This window comes from Onychomys torridus, chromosome 4, assembly GCF_903995425.1.
Source record: "Onychomys torridus chromosome 4, mOncTor1.1, whole genome shotgun sequence".
NCBI classification, from domain to species: domain Eukaryota; kingdom Metazoa; phylum Chordata; class Mammalia; order Rodentia; family Cricetidae; genus Onychomys; species Onychomys torridus.
The window spans coordinates 54,512,137-54,532,775 of record NC_050446.1 but is presented as its reverse complement, the minus strand read 5'-3'; the positions used below and the strand labels follow the sequence as shown (position 1 = coordinate 54,532,775).

Below are 20,639 nucleotides of genomic sequence, written 5' to 3'. Positions count from 1 at the left end.
ATCTCAGACGGCTGGAAAGAAGACTGCTATATTTCACTTAGGCTGCGACCGCTCTCAGGTTTTCAGAGAAAAATAGAAAAAACCCAACAGAAAAAAAAAAAAAAAAACAGTACTAGGGAAGGAGAAGGCGGTGCAGGTTGCTAACAATGATGGTTTAGGTTTTTTAAAGCAGGAACCGTGAAGCACTGTGGGTTTTTTTAAACCAAGGAATGGCCATGGTCAGATTTATGTTTGAAAATACTGCTACAGAGAGCTGAGGAAGATCTTTTTGTGACCACTGAGGAGGCAGTTGTGATCTAGACAAAAGACAGTGGCCGCTTTCATCAGGATGGTTCTGACAGAGGAAGGGTCAGTCTGGCTGGAGAAGTGCCCAGGTGAAGAAGCCCATAGGATGGGACAGCTGACAGAACTGGGTGTAGAGTGTGATGATGAGGATGCCACTGGTCCTTTCAACAGATCTAGAGAGATGCTGTTGATAGCAGAGGGAGGTGACTCGGCAGTTCAAAGAGGGAGACAGCAATGTCTGTTATTACTTTTGAATTTTTGTTTAAAATGGTTTGATATTGAGAATGAGCATCCAGAGTCCAGTGTGCAGGTAGTTTTGTATGCTGTAATGTGGATGGAATTGGACGGAGTAGAATGGAAAGCTTGGGGTAAAAACTCCCTAAGAGCCAAGAATAAGTGGTGTTTGATGACTGAGCAAGGACAGATGAGCCAGTAAGGGCTTCCTAGATCAGAAACACTTCTAGATACCTAGCTCCCCGACTTCTTCAGGTCTCTGTGAAAATTCCCTTCCATGGAGTGTCCTTGGTGCCTAAATGGCATGTCATACCACTACTGTGTGCCACCTTATTCTTCCTGTTTTCACAAGATCGTACAACATAGTCAGAGAATGTGTCATTTATCACTTACACCCTCCCCCCCCCAAATATTCTACACATATATGAATTCATTATTTATTTTCTGTGTCCACATATTAGAATGCAAGTTTCAGCAGTCTGTGTCTTTCAACACCTAAAATGGAACGTGAAAAATAATAGGTATTCAGTGACTATTTATTGCATGAATAAAAAGAATGAACCCCCAGTGCTAACTTTCTGATTATAGATTTTCCTTTCTTGTTCCCATATACATGGATCACATTCAAGAAAATGGTCAATTAAAATGATTCACATTGATCTTACCCTATATTATATGTGCACAGCCTTTGTTGTAACTTATTGGTCAGCAGAACATTTGTGGGAGTAGGTCCTCTCCTTCTACTGTATGAGTCCTAGGGAGCTAACTCAGGTCATCAGGCTTCACTGCAAGGGCCTTTACCTGCTGAATCATCTTACTGGTCCCAGTAGAACTTTTAGAAAATATACAGAATCAGAAAGGGGAATCCACTAGCATTTGCTAATTAAAATATTTCAGGTTTTGTAGGTGAATCAAAGCTGCAGACATTTTTCTTCCTATTTTGCCTCAAGTAAATGAAGCTCTTATGTGTAGTGAAGTCTGCAAATACTGATTTAAAATGAAAACTTCAGGTTTAATCCAGTGTTTTAATATAAAGACACAAGTCTCATGGCAAGGTTGGCCATGTGTTGTTTCATTATCTCCCCCTTAGTTATATTTGTATATTATGAGAGTTTATTATATTGCTCTTCATAGCTACATATTTTATTTAATCTGACTTATAGTATTATGCTGGGGCTTAGTCCTTTATTTGGCTCTTTGAAATAGGAATTTTTGAATAACTGTAAGACAGATTCTGAAATTCGTAATGGACATATAAAATACTATGAGAGCCTTGTTTCAACCCATTCTCTGAGCATTGCATTCTCCGAGATGCTCTGCCACTCTAGTCGACATTAGGCTATTATTCATGGAATATAAGGGCACACAATGCAGGTTCTCATTTTAGACTTATTTGGTGCTGTTTCTGTAAATGTCGTTAATATGGAAATGGAAATGAGTGTAATGCTTTCTTGGACTGATTCAAAGTAAATGTGTGACCGTCTGAGAGCCTAATTTATGACAGTCCAGAAGGTATGGGTTAGTGAAGTGAAGGCTCACAACAATGCCCCATTGAAAGGGCATGATCCTCACAAACATGCCAGCCAAGCAAGTAAAACTGGAATCATTGCAAAGTCAGAGATACCCTTCTATCTCACAGTAGAAGTAACTAACAACTTCTAGGTTTGTATAAAATGTGAAATTAACTTGAGGAAAGCAGATCACTTCCACTTTTAACTACTGTGGGAAAATCCCCAAATTCAAAGCTGTTGAGTAATCATTGACAAATCCTTAATATTTTCTCTTGTGTCATAAAAACAAAAAAATAAAATCTACATGATTCATAAAATGTTCTAAGGGGTTTAGTCCCTATATGCATAGTTTTAAAGGAAATTAGGTACTTCTTAAGTTATAAAAATATTTTTTATTTATTATTTCATAGTTTAGTCATGTCAATGAACAAAGCACTTCCCTCCCTGTGCTGGATATAATCATTTAAAGAGTGTAGCTTATTGAGTACATTCTCCCGGGAATCAATCATCCATTGCCCTTTGATTTAAGCATGGCAGAGGACACCACACCAGGGTTTATTGCTTCATTTTCCCCTAGCTCAACTGTTGGGTGCTTATTAGGCATTTTCTTACATGCTTTCTGTTCAGGTGCTGATCTCCAGCCCAGCATCCCTCAAAAACTACAGAACTGCAGTCAAAATGCAGAGTAAATAGTCCTGGTTTTTTTGTTTGTTTAGTTTTTGTTTTGTTTTGTTTTAAGATGAAGCATCTCAGACACTTCTTTCTAAACTCCCAAGTAAATTGCAGTGACATTTAACAGAGTTGTATTGCTAAGTGCCTATGTGGAGGAATTCACAGAAGCATCTTCCCATTTGATGGGTGAAAGAAATACCATTTTCATTGTTTATGAACAGAGTTAATTAAGAAAGGAATCTGCTGGGTTGAACGTGGATCTGATAAACTTGGTTTGGATTTTGTTTGTTTGTTTGTTTTTATTTTGTTTTGGAGATAAGTTTTAGTTACGTCCTAATTTGAAGTGAAATAAAGAACTAGGAAAGAGAGAACAGGACTGAACAAATCAAAGGACCTGCAGTCAGACCGCAGTTAATGCAGGCACTCCCAAATAACTGCCTTATGCTGCCCTTATCAACCCTAAATTGGCAGCACAGTGTGCAGTTGGATCCCTAAGGGAAGAAGCAAAGATTGGTGGGAATCATCTAAAATTAATAATCCCCCTTCAAACGACTAAACCTGGGGAAAATGATAGTTTTGTTCATTTGAAACTGTATGAGAAGCCCCTATACTTTTTTTTTTTTAAGAACAGTCCTCACTTCTTCACCACAGTCCAGCTGATGATTAACTCAAGCTGCAATGTCCTAACATACCACCTGTAGCCAGTCAGTGTGCTTATGTGCAGCATCATATGTATGCTAAGCAGAAGCACAGGCATCAAGGCTCTCACATGACTAATAGGAGGTATTTGAAAAATTACTTTGAAGTGCACTAAAGATCTCAGCACTTTTAAGAAATTGATTAATTTGCCTCTATTGAAATGTATAAAGTGAAATGATGTCTGTGTAAAGCTGGAGTATCAAACAGTGGCATCCTGAAGCAGCTGTGACCCGAGAACTCTACTTCTGTCTCTAATATTTGATGGAATTTAAATTGGGCCCAAAGAGAATTAGCAGTCTAAAGTGCACATCATTTTCTTCCTGGAGAGCCGCTGCTTTTCCCTTTAGTGATGCAGGAAGATTTGGAGTTGCTGGGGTGTTTTCTACACTCTACAGCCAGTATGTGTTGGATGCCATGTGCAAGGCACTGGCCTGCTTATTACCCTAGCCTGGAGAGAGCATCTGTGATGAACTGTATGTGTGTGGTGCCCCCTGGAGTTAAACATTATCAAGGCACTGGGTGGACTATAGAAACCAGAATTGTTTCATTAGGTAGATCTCAGAAATTAGCAAAGACATTGAGTCTCTTTAAGCTGAAAAACTCAAATCCATCATAATTTTGTCTGGACATTTTGTTTCCAGCAGATTCCCAGTAAATGGGGATTGAATGAGGTGAATACCAAAGCCAGTCATAGGTCCTATCGATCCTGCAGACTATAAAATGGCCAATATCAGAAGAAAAGTTTGCTAGCAATCTTTGGGCTGAGTAAGGTGTTCTTTTGGGTGTATCTTGGCAATTTTTATATTGTAGCCCTGTCTCTGGAAGTGTCAAATCTTGTCAGTGCAAAAGTACATACAAAAAGAGTTTATAAAAAGAAATTTAAATTTCTGGTAAGGAAAAGACTCAAGTAATTATTTGCCTCTATTTGGTAATTTTTAATTTGTTTCTTAATATGTTGATAGATTTCGAAGTGTCATGATTTTATCTCAAATAATTATCACAGTGGTTTAGCAATGACACAGGATTATAGCTTAGCACACAGGATTCATTCTGAAATGTAAAAGCAACATCTAATGTCACAATTGCTTTTTATCCATAATGCTCACTAATAGAGCATTTGATGTACACTGTAATGGTTCCCATTTTACAAAGGACATCATTTTTAAGGTAGCACGGTTCAGTAACATTCCTCTGTTGTTTTCTCTGTGTCGGTGTATTCTAGAGAAGCTAAAAAAAAAAAAAAAAAAAGCACATATGCCAAGAAACACTAGAGTTCAAAGGACATGCTGTCCAGTACCTCTTTGTCCCCAGGTGCCTCCTGCTGGGGACTGCCTCCTCGGAGTCCACCCCAGAAACAGGGCCCAACCTCAGCATCCTCTTTTGGGGAGCTTCCATGATCCCCTGCAATCTGAAGAGATTCTTCTTCTCTATTCTGTGACTCCTGCAGCTCTTAGTTGCTCAGCCCCTGCTATTTTTCACCCTCTTGCTTTGGGTTATTTTTTCTCATCTTGAACTTTGGGTTGTGGTGTGTGTGTGTGTGTGTGTGTGTGTGTGTGTGTGTGTGTGTGTGTGTGTCTTTCCTTTCTTCACCTCAGTGAAGTGATGTGAAGTGATCCTCAGTGTGTGACACAGGATGAAGGGGCAGAGTGGTCTTTAGTTTTTACAATGTCACACTGTCCAACGCATGGCATGTGCCAAATTGTTCTTTTAGAACAATCAAGTTTATTAGCCTATTTATGATGGTTTGCTTGGCATATGTTTTACTAAGGATTTTAATTATTTAGATGTTTTGTTCAGACTGTGTTGTTTGTTTGAAATTAACTGACCACTCTCTACAGCTGTACCAGCCTGAACACAGCCCATCTTGTGAGACTTTAGCCAACCGTTGCTGCCTCTCATGGCCTTGCTGAACACATCGACAGGGAAGGCAGTGGAGAAAGTGATACCAGAGTTTAGATTAGGTATTTTCTTTAATCAAGGAAAAAAGCACAAAAAGGTCAGTTCTGTAGTAGAGTCGCTCACACCCTAGCACGCCCTGAGTTTGCCTTTCCTTACATGCTGAACATGATTTGACATCATGACTGGAGATGGCAGACACCTCCCTGAGGCAGAAATTAGAACTCAGCTGAAACTCGGAGATGAGAGCACTGTAGATTTTAAAATGTCTCACTGGGAATACTTGTTACATTTTTAGTTTTAAATCAAAACCTTGTCTAATTCATTATCTTTTTTTTTTTTTTTAATTTTTTTTTAATTTGGACCAGTGAGGTTCTGAGAAATGCCGAGGATCTGGGAAATCAAAGAGACTTAGTACCAAAGGGAATTAATGGAAGAAAATCTATCCCTAGATGTCATTTCCTGTGAAAGCAGTTTTAGCAGTGGACAGTGGGTGTTCTGGGAGCTACATAAATGACCCCTAAAATATGAGCCTAGATTCTCAGCAGTTCCTGGGTGGAGGTCAGGATGGTGATTCCAGCAACCCTTTTTATTTCTGCCAGTTCTTCAAAGGGACTTCCTTCTTCCATCTCTTTTGAGTGCTCAGGCTCAAACCCAGGGCCCTGTGCAACAAAGCGTGTGCCCTAGTGCCTAGCCACATCCCCAGGCAGTGCTCACTGCCAGGCGGGATTACAGCAGCTCCATTGAAGCCATTTGCACTAGGCGGCCATCTCCTGCCCATCAGTCACTGGGCTGTAAAGACAGTCAGCCTGGCCAAGCCAGTCCATTGTTGACCGAGTTTGATTGTGGTGTCACCTGGTGCCTGGAGTTTTCTGGCCCTTGTCCTTGCCTCTTTCACTCCTCAGCTAAGGTGCCTCCTTGCTAATGAAGCAGGGTCAGTGTTGTTGCTGCTTAGCAGTGTCTCGCTTTTCACTTGAAGATTTGCCCAGGAGGCAGACGCTGTTGTTGACATTGTCTCAGATAAAGCTCTGAGGATAGCAAATTGCCAAGGAACCAAGAACAGCCGCAGGGAAGTAGAAGTGTGCCAGATAAGAGGGAGGGGTGACTGCCACTCTCCCGGTTCCAAAATCTGCCACTGCACTTGTCCCAGACACCGGTCACTTGGAGCCAAGGACCCTCCATGCCTGCTTCTCTGTGCCCCAAACAGAGAGGGAAAATGGGTCACATTGTGGAGGGCCCTTTCTGTCCTGACATGCAGTGAGGTATCACTTAGCTGGATCTTTATCTCAAGTGCTAACTGATGCTGTTAACTTTCTGCCCTGATGCCAGGAGAGAGTAATGAGGAAATCACACTCTGTTCATCTTGTCCTCAGAAGTTATATTTAGAGAATCCTGTTCTTGAGCCAAAGGGCACTAAATAACTCTAAACTACTCAGTGCACTTGAAGAGATGACGCCTTGAAAAGTCTCCTTGCCTGTGGCTGTAATCCTAGCCCTAGGGAAGTAGAGGCAGGAAGGTCAGGAGTTCAAGACCAGCCTCTGATGCATAGTGAGTTGGAAACTAGCCTTGGCTACATGAAACTCTCTAAAAAACTTAAAAAGGGGGTGGGAAGTATCCTAGTGCCTTGTAGAAATTGTTATATAACTAAGTAGTAGGACTTCAGGGCATTCTTAGCTATTCCTTAAAAGGATTGGGCCTAATATATTATCTTCCTCCAAAATTAGGTAGCTGTTCCTATTCATAGAAATTTCAGTGGCGTTAAGGTCTCATCCCTTCCTGTATTATTTAAAGTAGTGTACTGTCTTGTAACTTTTTAGTTCTAACAAAATTACAGTGTAAACTTAGTGCAGGCATATGGAGATATGTGTGGGTATGTAATTAAATAGAGACATACATCTAAGAGCTTCCTATCTACTAAATGCCCTCCCGGACACCCTGCGTGGCTGTTGATGAGTTATCTGCCTTTAGTATATATGGTTTCTTATTTGCAAGGCACTGGCTGATAACGCAGCCTAGCACGGCATACCATGAGGCTCGCGTGAGCTAATTTGTGCAGTGTGCATCACCCTGGGACAGTGCTCAGGAGCATTGCCATCACTGTTATTTCCATTGTCCACTTTTTATCTTCATTTATTTTCCTGGTTTATAATTTGTTTCAGTGTGCTTTCTTTTGCTGTGATAAACACTGTGACCGAAAGCAACTTAGAGGGGAAAAAAAGAATTTTTTCATATTACACTTTCAGGTTATAATCCAAGATCGAGGGTGAGGGCAGGAACTAAAGCAGAAACCAGGAAGGATGCTGCTTGCTGGCTCACATCCTGCCTTCTCTTCAGCTGTCTTTATTACACAGCCCAGAACTCCTGCCTAGGGATGGTACTGCCCACAGTGGACTGGGCCTCCTACATCAATTATCAATCAAGAAAATGCTCCGTAGATATGCTTACAGGCCTAGCTGATCAAGGCAATCTCCCAGCTGAGACTCCTTCAGAAGGTAACTCTGAGCTGTGTCAAGTTGGCAGCCGAAGCTGACCAAAACTACCCAACTACACTGGATTTCACCTTTCTTGGCTAATAAATGAAAGCCTAATAATTTTTTTTCTTTTTCCCTGAAATGTTTTTTTAACCTTGGCAAAGAATATGAGAAATCTGTGAGCATACTCAGCAAGAGCAGTGCTAAGTCAGTGAAGAGCTAAAAACATAACTGTGGGAAGATACTGAGAAAAGAAGTACGTACAGTTAGCACAGGTGACAACGGTTGTGATGCATGGGAAGTCACTGGTGCATTTTTAATTGTAATACACAGTGAGCCTTTCCTTAGATTATACTTCTACCAAGACAATACATGTTTTCACATCCATTCCACATTGGAAAAAAAAAATAAAAAACCACACAAGAATGTCAAAGAGCTCTGAAGAACCACTGAGTTCCTATTCCAATGGGACAGCAAAAGTATAGGTAGAATATTCAACTAGTTGTGTCTTTTCCTCATATTCAGACTGCTATAACATTCAGCAAGAACACCTACCTTCATCTCATCATTTATGCATTCAGCAAAACCAGGCTTCCCCCCCCCCCCCACCCCCCCGACATCTCAATGTGATGAGACATTGAAGTGCTGTTCACCATTTCTAGTTCCACGGAAACAAGTGAATTGCTAAAGAGAGTGAAGTTATTTGTGCTCTGTTTCAGTTGGAACAAAAGGAACCAGGAAGTCAGGGAAACATTCCAGTACATAAACACATGTGTACACACACACACACACACACACACACACACACACACACATTGACACACAAACATACATACACATTGACACACACACCCTACAGCTAGAGATGGCTTAGGCAAATGTGGCATTTTGGAGTAATGACCAGGAAACTGGTTGGTTCCATTTAAGTAAAGGAGTACAGGACTGATAATGACGAATGTTTCCAGGAACTTGGGCCATTATTACTTTGTTATCTTCATATTCCTCACTCATGATTTTACTTCCCAAATAAGCTGTATTCTCCATGCTTCCTTGTTTATTGTCCCCTTATCATACTCAGCCAGTAAATATGAAGTAGCTACTGTAGAAATCCTCCTCACTTGAAATCTGTTGCTTTGTGCATTTGCTGGAGAATTTCATTTCTGTGACAGTCTGCTCCACAAGGCAGCACACCCGGCTTTCACTGACCTCCCAGTGTAGATGTTCTACCAAGTGGCCTATGTGACACCACCCCTTCCAGACATACCCATGCCTCTGACTTTCCAGCTCCAATGCTTTCCCTAGGCCAAACATCTCCCACCGAAAGTGCACTTTTCCTCTACCGGTTCATGTGGAACTCTGCCTTCAAATCCTCAATCAAAAGCTGCCACTTTTAGGAAGTCTCAAGACTACTCCTCTCTGGTGCTTTTTGGTTTTTGCCCTGCATCCCCAATAGCATGCTTTGCTGAATCTGCCCACTTCCTCATGAGTGGATGGATCTGCATTATAGCTATTACTACATGGACCTATGAAGCTTTGCTTGCCTTGACCATCTTTACACACACACAGATTCATTGAAAACTGTTGTAAGAAAAATTATTAGCTTAAAAATGCTCTAATAAAGCCCCACCTTGGAGACATAAAATTTCTCATTAATGTCACTTTATAACTAAGCCATTATACCCACTGTGTCTTGTTTTATACTTTATGCGTGTTCTTTTTTTAAGTCTATTCAGAATGAAACTCAAATGAATTCAGTTAAATTTTTTTTCTCAATGTGTACAGTAAGCAAGATACCAAAAGACCTTGATTAGATGGAAGGTAACTTTCCAAATATCAGTAAGTTAACTAAATGTCGTCTAGGTTTATTGTAATTTCATGTTGTCTCTTGTCTCACTTTCTCCTTCCTTTGATCTAGTATTGAAGTTACTGTGCTACATATGTTTTATGTACAAGAGCTTTGATGTGAGGACCACATCTGAGATCAAGGATTGTCCTTACCTCCCTTGTGGCATGAGCTATAATTGGAACTGGAACCATCCAAGATGGCACACTGAGTGCATGTAGTTATCTCCAAAATGTGGCGCCATCTTCATTCAGGAACATCTCTTTACATGTTGCTCTGTTACTCTAGTTATCTCAGAGCAGAGACCACAGGGAACTAGACACAGAGCAGACAGGCATTTAGCTAATGAGCGGTGATTGTGGAAGTCCATGTCTGTGAATGTGAACAGATATTCAGTGCAAATGCTGCCAGCAAAATCTTGAGAAAGCAATCCCCCTGGCGTGAGCCGTGGTGATCCATCTCACATCCTGACCCTGTGGTCCACTCATGTAACTTCTAGGTTTTTGAAGACAGGAGGCCTCCGTTAGAGAGCAAGGTTTGAGATGTTGAAACCTCTTAGATAAATGCCGGAAATGGAGTCAAGCGCTGACTTGTAAATGTCTGTGGTGCCTATGATTGATTGTATTTTTTCCTGCATGCTCATCCATCGTGGTGTTTGTAAATAGCAGAAAAATGAGCCTGATTTGTTCTCCTTTGTAGAGCCAGGCCGAGGCCCACTACAAAGGAAGTAAACATGCCAAGAAGGTCAGAGCACTTGAGGCAGCGAAAAATAAACCCAAAATGGTTCCTCCCAAGGACAGCGCAAAGGCTAATCCCAGCTGCTCCATCAGGCCAATCACAGGCGACAGCTCTGACAAATCAGGTCAATGACACTTTTTGTTCTTTGGCATTGTTGTGTCCCTACCCCAGCCCACCCCACACCCCACCCCAGCCCACCCCAACCCCATTTTCCTCCCCCTTGGATGTTGCATGTTACTCTCCATGATTTATTTTTGTAATATGATATGTTTCCTTCAGACGAAGGAATATATGTTGGCACAGAATGTAAACATTTGATATGTCGCCATTCCATGTTGTAAAATATATGCATTTAAATATATGTGTGTATATAAGTATATATGTATCAAAATAATCTAAGACTGTTGGTCACGTGTTCAGACAAAAAATCAAGTAATATATTTAAAACAGTGGTATTACTCCTTTCTGCTCTTTTTATGTTTGGTTTGTGTTACAGCTTTTTGGATAAGAGATTCTTAGCTTGTTAATAATAGATTTTTTTTAAATCTAATCTCAGTGAAGAGTTGGGGTGACGTTTTTTGAGAAAAAGACATTAGTGATATGAAAATGTACTTAGACGTAACGGATTCTGACTGCACACCACCTTTGTGAAGCCCTTCTCTGAATTACAAATAGACCCAAATCATTTAAAGGAATTATTTACAATGCCATGAATTGCTTAACAGAAAGCCTTAATATATAATTAGCAATGTGCTGTTGATGGGAGAGCCTCATAAGGAAATTCTTTAATACAGAACCTGTAATATCTGAGTGGATTCTTTGAGTGGGAAACAGAATTCTCTGTCTCTTTTTCAGTGTGGAGACCATGAAATTGGATGTTGATAGGCCCCCTCTCACCGCTGCCCTTGGGACCCATAATGGATTTGTCATCCTGTTTCAGTGGCTAGCTGAGAAACACTGTCTGTTAAAGGACACTAAGAGGACATGTCCCTTTCTTTATGTTTGATTCTGACATTCAGGACTTCTAGGTTGTAGGAAATACACACTTCAGGTTCTCACCTGATCATCAAAATCCCTGTAGCACTTGAGGAGGAGGCTGAAGAATGCTTACCCATGGCTGCCCAGGGCCATTGGAGACAAGCAAATCCATCACTGTAAGATGAGAGTTCAGAAAGCCTCTTCAAATCAAACTATGTACAAAGGAAACATTATTGCTTAAGCTCTGTAGCTGCTGGCTCCAAAAACATGGAAGCCTAGAATTAAGCTACCAAATGTGGTGTTAATAATAAAGATTCTTGGTGCTTTATATGATAGTGGGTCACCATCTTATCAGAGAAACGAGATAAATACTGGCTTGTTGCATAGCACTTCTAACCTTGTAAAGCACAAAACTCCTGTGTAGACAAATACAAAACCTAATATTTAACCTATGTCTAAAGCAGTTATTAGTACAGATACCAGACACTATTTCCATGTGTGCAATTTTACAGTCGGCAGCACAGCTCGTGGTAAGGCCAACATCAAGACATCTATCGGCTAGCAGTTGCCCTGTGTTTGGAAGAGCAAAATCCATCATCCCCTGACTTCCTGCCAGCTTTCCTTTTCCTCAGAATATTGTTGCCTTTATAAAGCAATACTCTGCCAAAGGTTTTATTACCTGAATTGTGGTCTCTACCTCCAGCAGAACTTACAAGTAAAAGGATAGAATAATGGAGGTTAGTGTCACCCCATTCCTTCAGTTTATTTTGTGGCTTGAGCTAATCAAATAGTCAGTGGGCTCTATAAATACTCCCACATCGCAACCAAATGTGCTCAGTGTTTCGCCTAAGCACAATAACCATTTGGGAACTGTGTTTGCTCTAAAGACAGCAGTGAAGGTGGTGAAGAGAAAGTGAAAGAGAAAGACTCAAAGAGTGGAGAGAGGGAATCACGGGCAGAGCAGTGTGGACATAGAAAATGCAAATGTTATCATCACAGACCATGTTATCATCACAGCCTCTCTTGGGTCTATAGGGTGCCCAGTGAAGACCGTTAGAATGGATTTCAACAGATGAAGGTTTTTCTTCCATCATTTGAATGTTAGCATTCACCAAGGACTTATGTTCATGAAACAGAGAGACCTGCTAGGCAGCTCTGTTTGGTTGGTGAGCTATTGGAACAACTGGGGGTCAAGGAGCCAGTGATCTAAACAAAGAAAGCAAGCTAAGGTTCAGGGAAACCCCTGGGGGATGAGAGCGGAGAGATGAAGACAGAGATCACAATCACAGCATCTCTGAGGTCCGGGTGAGGTGGTCTTGAATCCCGAGGCCTCAGCTTTCCCTGAGGGCACTGCATGCCCGGCCGCAGTCCCTGTAGTCTGTAGGCATTTAACTCGCTCACTGTGAGACTCTCTAGATTTGTATCAGCAATAAGGACAATATTTATATTTGGGAGCACCTCATTTTCCATGACACCTTACTCAAAATCTATATATTTGCAAACACACTGATTAGATTACTTGTGGTTTGTATAAGTTAAATGTAAATGAAATACGTTATGTCTATAAGAACTAACAAAACATCAGTGGGGAGCAGTATTTTAACACAATTGAGTTGTATTTGTTAGATGTACACTCTTCCCCCTTAGCTGAAACTCATTTCTAAACAAGAATGCCTTTATGTTTTATAGAATTCCCTAATGAGAAAATGAGAAGCTTTGCCCCACTAGAGAACCTAATCTAAATAACCACCGATGGTGAATTGCTAACCACCTAGTTCTAAGGCCTTGAACTGCTCCTACAGCTTTGCCATTATTTCAGATTCTAGTCTGTGTCTCTCATTCATTTAAAATCCTGTTTGGGGAAAAAGAGAAAGAAAAAAAAAACAGTCATTATATCCACAGAATTTACTAATCCAACTTCTAGTCTCATGTTTTAGTATCAACTTAGCATCAGAATGTTATTTAAGGGAAGCACAGTTTGAAGGAAAAGAAAGAACCCGGCATTGAGGGGGGAGCTTCTGGGAGAGCAACATTCTGGAATTCATTGAGTACCATAAGATGAGAATTTGGAGTATCTGCTGAGGAACATGGAGGCCCCGAAGACCCCTCTGTGATCCTTCATGCTACCCAAAAGCACACATGGTCTATTCTAAGATACGTACTCCCCACCTTGTAGGGGTTTGGTGAGCCTTCCTGCCTGCTACTTTGACACTTGGTATAGCCATTTCTCTCTTTAAGTTATATTTGGAGACACAATTTGGTTCCTGTTGAATCTGGGTCTGGACAATACAGTGATACTTATTATAATAGAGCCAACAGATATAAAAATGTCAGGATGACATGGCAAGCTCTCTGGGTCTTTCTCCCAGGTCGGTAAACAAAATAGGTTTAAGTTACAATAGCAGGTGTCTCATTTATAGGAAATTCCACCTGCATGATTTTTTGAAAGGCTAAAGAAAGCAGAGTAAGAATGACTGCCCCACTCAATTCTTACAAGTTGGGGTAGAATTAAATGTAAAATACAGACAAATAGCTTTCTGGTCTCCCAGGACCTGCCCCAACTTTTAATGGTGCTTCAGTGGGCGTTGGAAGCATAGTGAGAAGGGGGGGGGCGGGGGGTTATTGGGGAGAATTAGGGTCAGAACACAGCAAGTATTAGGCAGCTTCAGGAAGACAGCTGGAACAGCTAGGCCAGACACTGCACCCAAATCTCTCCCTGGAGTTCAAGTGTCTTAATGGCATGCAACAGTGCCCATCCCTCTGATGATGTGCCCCACAGAGCACACTGACAGCTCCTGTAGCGTTTCAGAACTTATAACAGGTTCAAATTCACAGAGCCTTCAAAGAACAAATCACCTACACAGCTATATTCTACAATCTTAGGCTTTATAAGGCCTTTAAAAAAATTAAGGAACTGTTATAATGGAGAAAAACATTTAAAAGCTTTTAAATGGTTGCCCTCTAAACAAAGGAAGGTATGAGGAATGATTTCCATTATCCATCTAAATTTACAAATTCAATTAAGAGTGAAAACAGGACCCAGAATGTTCTGCATGAAATACCACGAAAGGAGCATTAGAACATGCCTGGTTTACAAATGCAGACACATGAATGTTTTCATGTGGTCCCTTCAAGAACCTTGCAACAAGTGGGGCTAAAATCCACATTTTCTTCAGTCATACAACCAGCTGGATTTCTACAGTTGGTTATCCTCTATACTGTGGTGTAATAGCGCATATATGTGTCTTTTTGTCAGATGAGGGGTACAACAGTGAATAGAAAGATTTCTTTTTCCTCCTCTAAGGGCTTTTCAACCTTACAACATTTTAAAATTGGAAATGAGTGATATCAAGATAATAGTCACCACCTGCTAGTTGCTCCCCAGAATATGGTATCGGTGAAGAACCGGAAACCAGAAAAGTGGAGCATCTTGAATGAATCTGCATGACTCAGATCCCAGCATAGTCAGGAACAACCAGGAACTCAGGCTTCCTGCTCCATGCTCATTTGATCCTAATTGCTTCTAAACTTCTCTGACTTAGAAGAACACACACAAGAATGCCAGGGGATAAAGTCAGGTATCACCAAAGAATTTTTCCCCAGAATGAGAAAGTACTTTACTCTTCAGTGGCCACTGACACATTAGGTAAGCGCAGTGACTGTCAGAAGGGATAGCACACATTATTTTATTGATGATCCTAAAATGCTTGTGTGGCTACTACCTGCAGTGTTTAACTTTATTTGGAAATGATACAATTTTTATTTAAGTGGAAATTTGAATAAAACCATTCACTTCCGGTAAATGGCACATGACAAATGTTCTTAAAGCTACAGCTTGACAACTGTAGACTCTTCACGCCTAGAGACAGATCACGCTGAATGAGATAAGGCTCAGCTCGGAAAGGACGCTGCCAGTGCGGCACAAACCTCACCCTGCCTCCAAACAAGTACATTGTGTTTACCTTCAGCACTGTCCACATCCTCACAGAGTTTAAAACCCTTCTTTGAAATCAGTGGCAGGAGGACATGGGGATTATTTTGTTGGCGGCACACCCATGACCTTTGGAGACTGTGAGATGGCATTGGAGGTGTCAGGGTAGGACAGCTCAGTGGCGCTCATCATAATTGTTAGCATGTGATGGTTGTGCAGGATGGCCATTCCTCAGGTGTGAACCAAGATAGGTGGCCATTCTCAGATGTGAACCAAGATGGCCGGCCATCCTCAGGTGTGAACCAAGATAGGTGGCCATTCCTCAGGTGTGAACCAAGATAGGTAGCCATTCCTCAGGTGTGAACCGAGATGGCTGGCCATTCCTCAGGTGTGAACCAAGATAGCTGGCCATTCCTCAGGTGTGAACCAAGAGCTTTTATCAGTTCATACATAGTTCATTGTGATTTGCCTACAAAGGCTTGCCATTCAGTTGTGTATGTTTGCCCTGTTGCCTCATGAAAGGACATCTTCAGTTTTGCCAAAGAGTGCTTCTCACAAAGACACATCCTCTTTATGGGTCCCCCTGTGTATTTAGTAGTTTTTATGTGTTATTACAAATGGAGCCAAGTTTTCCAAAAGACAGCTTCTCATCTCCACTGACAGCCACTGGATGCCGTCTGTTAGCCAGCAAGGTCTTCCTAAGTGTGCCTTCTCCCTTCCTGTATCCAGCAACAGGACCTTGTGCTGTTAAACAGAGGAAAATGATAGTCTCTTGCTCTGGCAGTACCTGTCATTTATAGACAAGTGCCATCATAAATTTGGCATACATCTATCCAAATCAAGGAAGCCAAGATTTAGTAACCCTCATAAAATAATAGATTAGCTGTATTTATGACAAACATCTTAAATGTGAAGTTCTGGGGTACAATCATGTACAACATAAACGAGCCCATCTGTCTGAAGAGAACAGACCATTATACTAAAGCTCATATACTCAGGAAATGTTCATAGATCATGAAGACGTTCCAAGGAAGTTTCAGAAAGGAAATTGCCTCTACCTTTGCTCATTCCCCCTGAGTATGACAAGAGCAGCCTGCCAGGTGAAGCTAATGGCTCTTCAAACAGTTCTCTCCACTCGAAGCTAACTTTGGAAACTTCTGACCATTTGCAGTAGCTTCAAGGCAGATAATGCCATGAGTTTACTGTCACGCTTTCTGCTTTTAAAAACTGCCCCCTGGTGTTGCTTTAAAAAAAAAAAAAAAAAGAACCAGGAAAAAAAAAATAGTGAGACTGATTTATGATTGACCTGTTAACTTGTGATTTACTGGGGACATGTTGTAAACCATGTCCCCACCCCATAAGCTATAGATTGTGCTTCATTAAGCTTATTACCTTTGCAGACTTTCTCGTCTCCAGCCCTTTCTTTATTTCAACTTGGATTCATCTCTTTGACTGCCTTTATTCACAACATTTCTGCATTGAAAAGCTACTGGAATGTAAAAGACTTCGTACATTCACTGAATAATTTTGTATAGCCACAAATGCCCTTGAGATTTCAACAAAGGTTATTATTTATATTTTAATGGCATTCCTCTTATTTGCTTCGGGGAAAAAAAATTTCGCTTGTTGTGGCATATTTTTCTGACAAGGGTGGCTGCTCACATAGAACTACTCAATACGTATTTTATATTCTGTGTACAAGGCACATATGTGAGAGAGTTTTTTTAGGATTCTGGACCCAATTCTAATAACATTATCTAGTACCACACAAAAATAAAAAATTCTTCTGGAAATTTTCAGAAGTAGATTCATTCCCCCCACACACACCCTTGCTCAAGTAGGCCCAGCTGTAGCTTGATCCTCTGCATCTGGAGAGTGCCAGGCTCAGCCCTGGCATTATCCAGTGGGACTGATTTGGCTCCTGTGCAGAATGTAAGAGCATTAAGGACATGGTTTCCTGTTAAAACCCACGAGAATCTGTTAAAGGGTATCAGTGGATTTATTAAGATATGAAATGGGGATAAATACATTCACAGATACAGAACAAAGTGAACAGTCGGCATAGTCCTCCATTCTGCCCCGGGTGAGGGTGAGTGGAACCAGCCGTCCTGTTTCTGACGAGAGAGAGAGAGAGAGAGAGAGAGAGAGAGAGAGAGAGAGAGAGAGAGAGAGGAAGAGAGATCCTCATTTTAAGCAATCATGTGCCCAGAGAAAACTACACCTCTATCAATGTGCCACTAGTACATTGCCCAGAAGAATTGTGGGGCCAGGGACATCACAGGAAGCTGACTGAGGCCAGGGTAACAGTAGAAGTAGAGTCAGCCTCAAGATATCCAAACTGTGTGTTCCAGTGTGTCAACCTGAGAGAGAACAAACACCAAGCCGGGGTTTGAACCTGTGAGAGCTTGCACCTGGGACAAGTAAAGCCTACCATGGTTCTTCTAGCCTCCTTCCTCTTTTTAGAATGAGGGTGTCTGACCTGTCCCACTGTTACATTTCAGACAGAGCTTATTTGGATTCCACAGACTCAAAACTACAGGGGATTGACCTTCCGCTGAACTGTGCCTTCTACTGTGCTCATCTGATTTAGATGAGACTTGGGCTTTGGACTTTTGAGTCTGGGATGAGCTAAGACTTTTGAAGCAACTGGAATGGGATGAATGCATTTTGCATGTGAGGATATAAGATTTGTGAGAAGCAGAGGTAGAATGCTGTAATTTGAGTGTCCCCTCCAAAGCTCATGAGAAATTCAATTTCTACTGGCACAGCACAAAGGCTTTTGCCAGATAGCAGTGCCATATAGAAATGGGCCCTCCTGAGACACCAGATTTTTCAGTTCCATGATTCTAGACTTCCCAATCTCTAGAATTAGAGAAATAAACTTACAGTGTTTATAAAGCACTCAGTTCATGTTATTCTGTCCTAGCAGCAGAGAATAGAATGAGACACAGCCATGCTAGTGACAATCAACATATGACTAAGGATCACTTTGTGCCCGCACTGTGCTGTGTTTTATATATACTGTGTTACTTACAGGCTATAAGTCTTCTGACAGATACTGCAAAGTAAGGCCTAGAGAAAGGGGGAAGAAACTTGGAGACCTAGCTTTAGCTTTTAAGGTCAGTGTATAACCCAGGCCATCTCTCAGCTGCTTTCCTATGACATGCTAGTCTTTGGAGGAGGCTTTGGGAACTATACTACTGTATGGTTGTCTTTTGGTTTTTGTTTTTAAGGTTGTTTGGGAATTTTTTACTAAGTAACACTACTTGAATTCTCTTATCTCAAAAGATGTGTTGTTCCTTTTCCAAGCCTGCTGGGAACAACTGGTTTATTTGTTTTGTTTTTTTGTTTTGAGTCAAGTTATGCTGAGCTCTAATCCTACTAGGGAGTACTAGGGAGACAGAGGCAGATAGATCTCTGTGAATCTGAGGTCAGCCTGGTCTGTGTGGCAAGTTCTAGGCCATCCAGGATTACATAGTGAGACTTCAAGTTATAACTGGATTTGTCATTATGATATGTTAATCAAGCTGTGATTTCTGGGTGCCATTTACCTGCATTGCATGTGTAACATCATGAACGGAATATGAACCTGAAGTCAGACCCAAGAATTCCACCTCTCATTGACTTCATATAATTTTGACTGAGTCATACTCTCTAACCTTCTATTTCCTCATCTATAAAATGGGAGTGTTAATATCTACCTCCTAGGGTTGTCAGGATTAATGAGCTAAAAAATGCTCGGTGCTCAGCAAAGTGCCTACCAGGTAACAGGCATGCAATAAATGGTAGCCATAAAAAGCAACCATTTGTTCACAGGTATTCAAGGCCCTGTCCCTGACTCTACCATCATTTCCCTCCACACTGATATGCAACAGTGACCTGTACTCACATTCCCTTTATGAGCTTGTTTATTACCTCAGAGTAATTATATGCACGTGTGTTTTCATTCCAGGACATTGTGGCTTAATGAGCCCAATGTCTTGTGAGACGTTTAAAATGCACAGGAGACCCTGTTGGTCCTCCTCACTTTTTTTTTTTTTTTATGTAATGGAAGAAGCCTTTCTCCATTCTGTCCTTCCCCTGGCTTAAGTGTCTTGGCCCTCTTAGTGCCCTATTCCACACATGGCAGTCATATAGGAAGTTTGCATCACATGAATACTATTAAGGAAAATACCGTGGTGGAAGCCCTGCTTCCTGCCCTAGATGGTGGGTTAGGCACTATGACTCTAGCTAGCTCTGGTGTCTTCCCCAGTCAGTACAAAGGGGACCAGGCACAGGTTGACAGACTACTCTGTGTGAGACCGTGGTTTTGAACATAGGGACAACCCAACACACTTCCCCTTGTTCAGAGGGAAATCTGAGTGTTGGATGTTGAGCACTTGCTCAGGCTGGAGCCAGTCTTGGCCATTAAGAGCAAACATTTGGAGGACATGGGTGATCTGAATGAAAAACATGCCTCCCTGGCAAGTCCCAGACGGCATTTGTGTCAATCAGTAAGAATTTTGTCTGCTCATATATTTAATCTTGAGCTGCTTATGAAGCTTTCTTGGCATATGATTATTTGGGCATTTCTTATGGGCTGTTAATGACTTAACCTTTAAGTACACATTTTTTTCCTTTTAAATATGAAATAGCACAAATAAATACTAGAGTTTCTTCTCACAATAGACTATTTTATTCATGTTTTCAGATATTTGTGTTTCTATCTGAATTTCATAATTTTTACCCACTTAACTCACAAAATGGCTATTAAGTTAAAATACCATTTTTCTAGCACATCATTGTTCCTAGTTCTCTGTTAACAAATGATTTTACTCAATATTGAAATGTATTGATGTGAAATCATTTCCTTAGTGTTCATGAGGGACTGGTTCCAAGATCCCCAAAGTATACTGATATCTGCAGATGTTCAAATTAATTATACAAAACAGCAAATTGTTTCCATAGAACCTACACATAGCCTCCCTAATACTTTAAAGCACCCACCACAGAATATTTACAACACCCATAAGAGTGTAAATGCTATAGAAAAGACATTTTATTGCCTTTGGAGCATGATTATAAACAAATACCTATACATGTTCAATACAGGTGTAATTCTTGCCTGAATATTTTTGATCCATAATTGGTTGAAATTATAGATGTAGAACCATGGGTATGAAGATTGACTGTCATGCATTTTGAGTTTAGGGACAATTGTTTATTTCTTGTTAGCCAGAATTATACCCAGTTCCTTGGCTAACCCAGAAGATACAATGATTAATATCTAATTAAAAATATGGGGTTGGGGGACAGCTTAGTTGATGAAGTGCTTGTTTTGCAAGCATGAATACATTAGTTTGATCCCTAGGACCCACATAAACAATGTGAGTACCTCTGGC

At 41.0% G+C, this 20,639-nt stretch overlaps 1 protein-coding gene across 5 annotated transcripts in view; it reads left to right on the top strand.

Moving 5' to 3' along the window:
- The window catches only part of Znf385b (zinc finger protein 385B), a 391,103-nt gene that overhangs the window by 338,489 nt on the left and 31,975 nt on the right, over nt 1-20,639 (top strand). For all 5 annotated transcript variants that reach the window (XM_036186187.1, XM_036186184.1, XM_036186183.1 and 2 more), the window contains one exon: nt 10,311-10,473. In XM_036186187.1, coding sequence (XP_036042080.1) covers nt 10,311-10,473 — 163 coding nt within the window. The remainder of the gene's footprint in view (nt 1-10,310; nt 10,474-20,639) is intronic.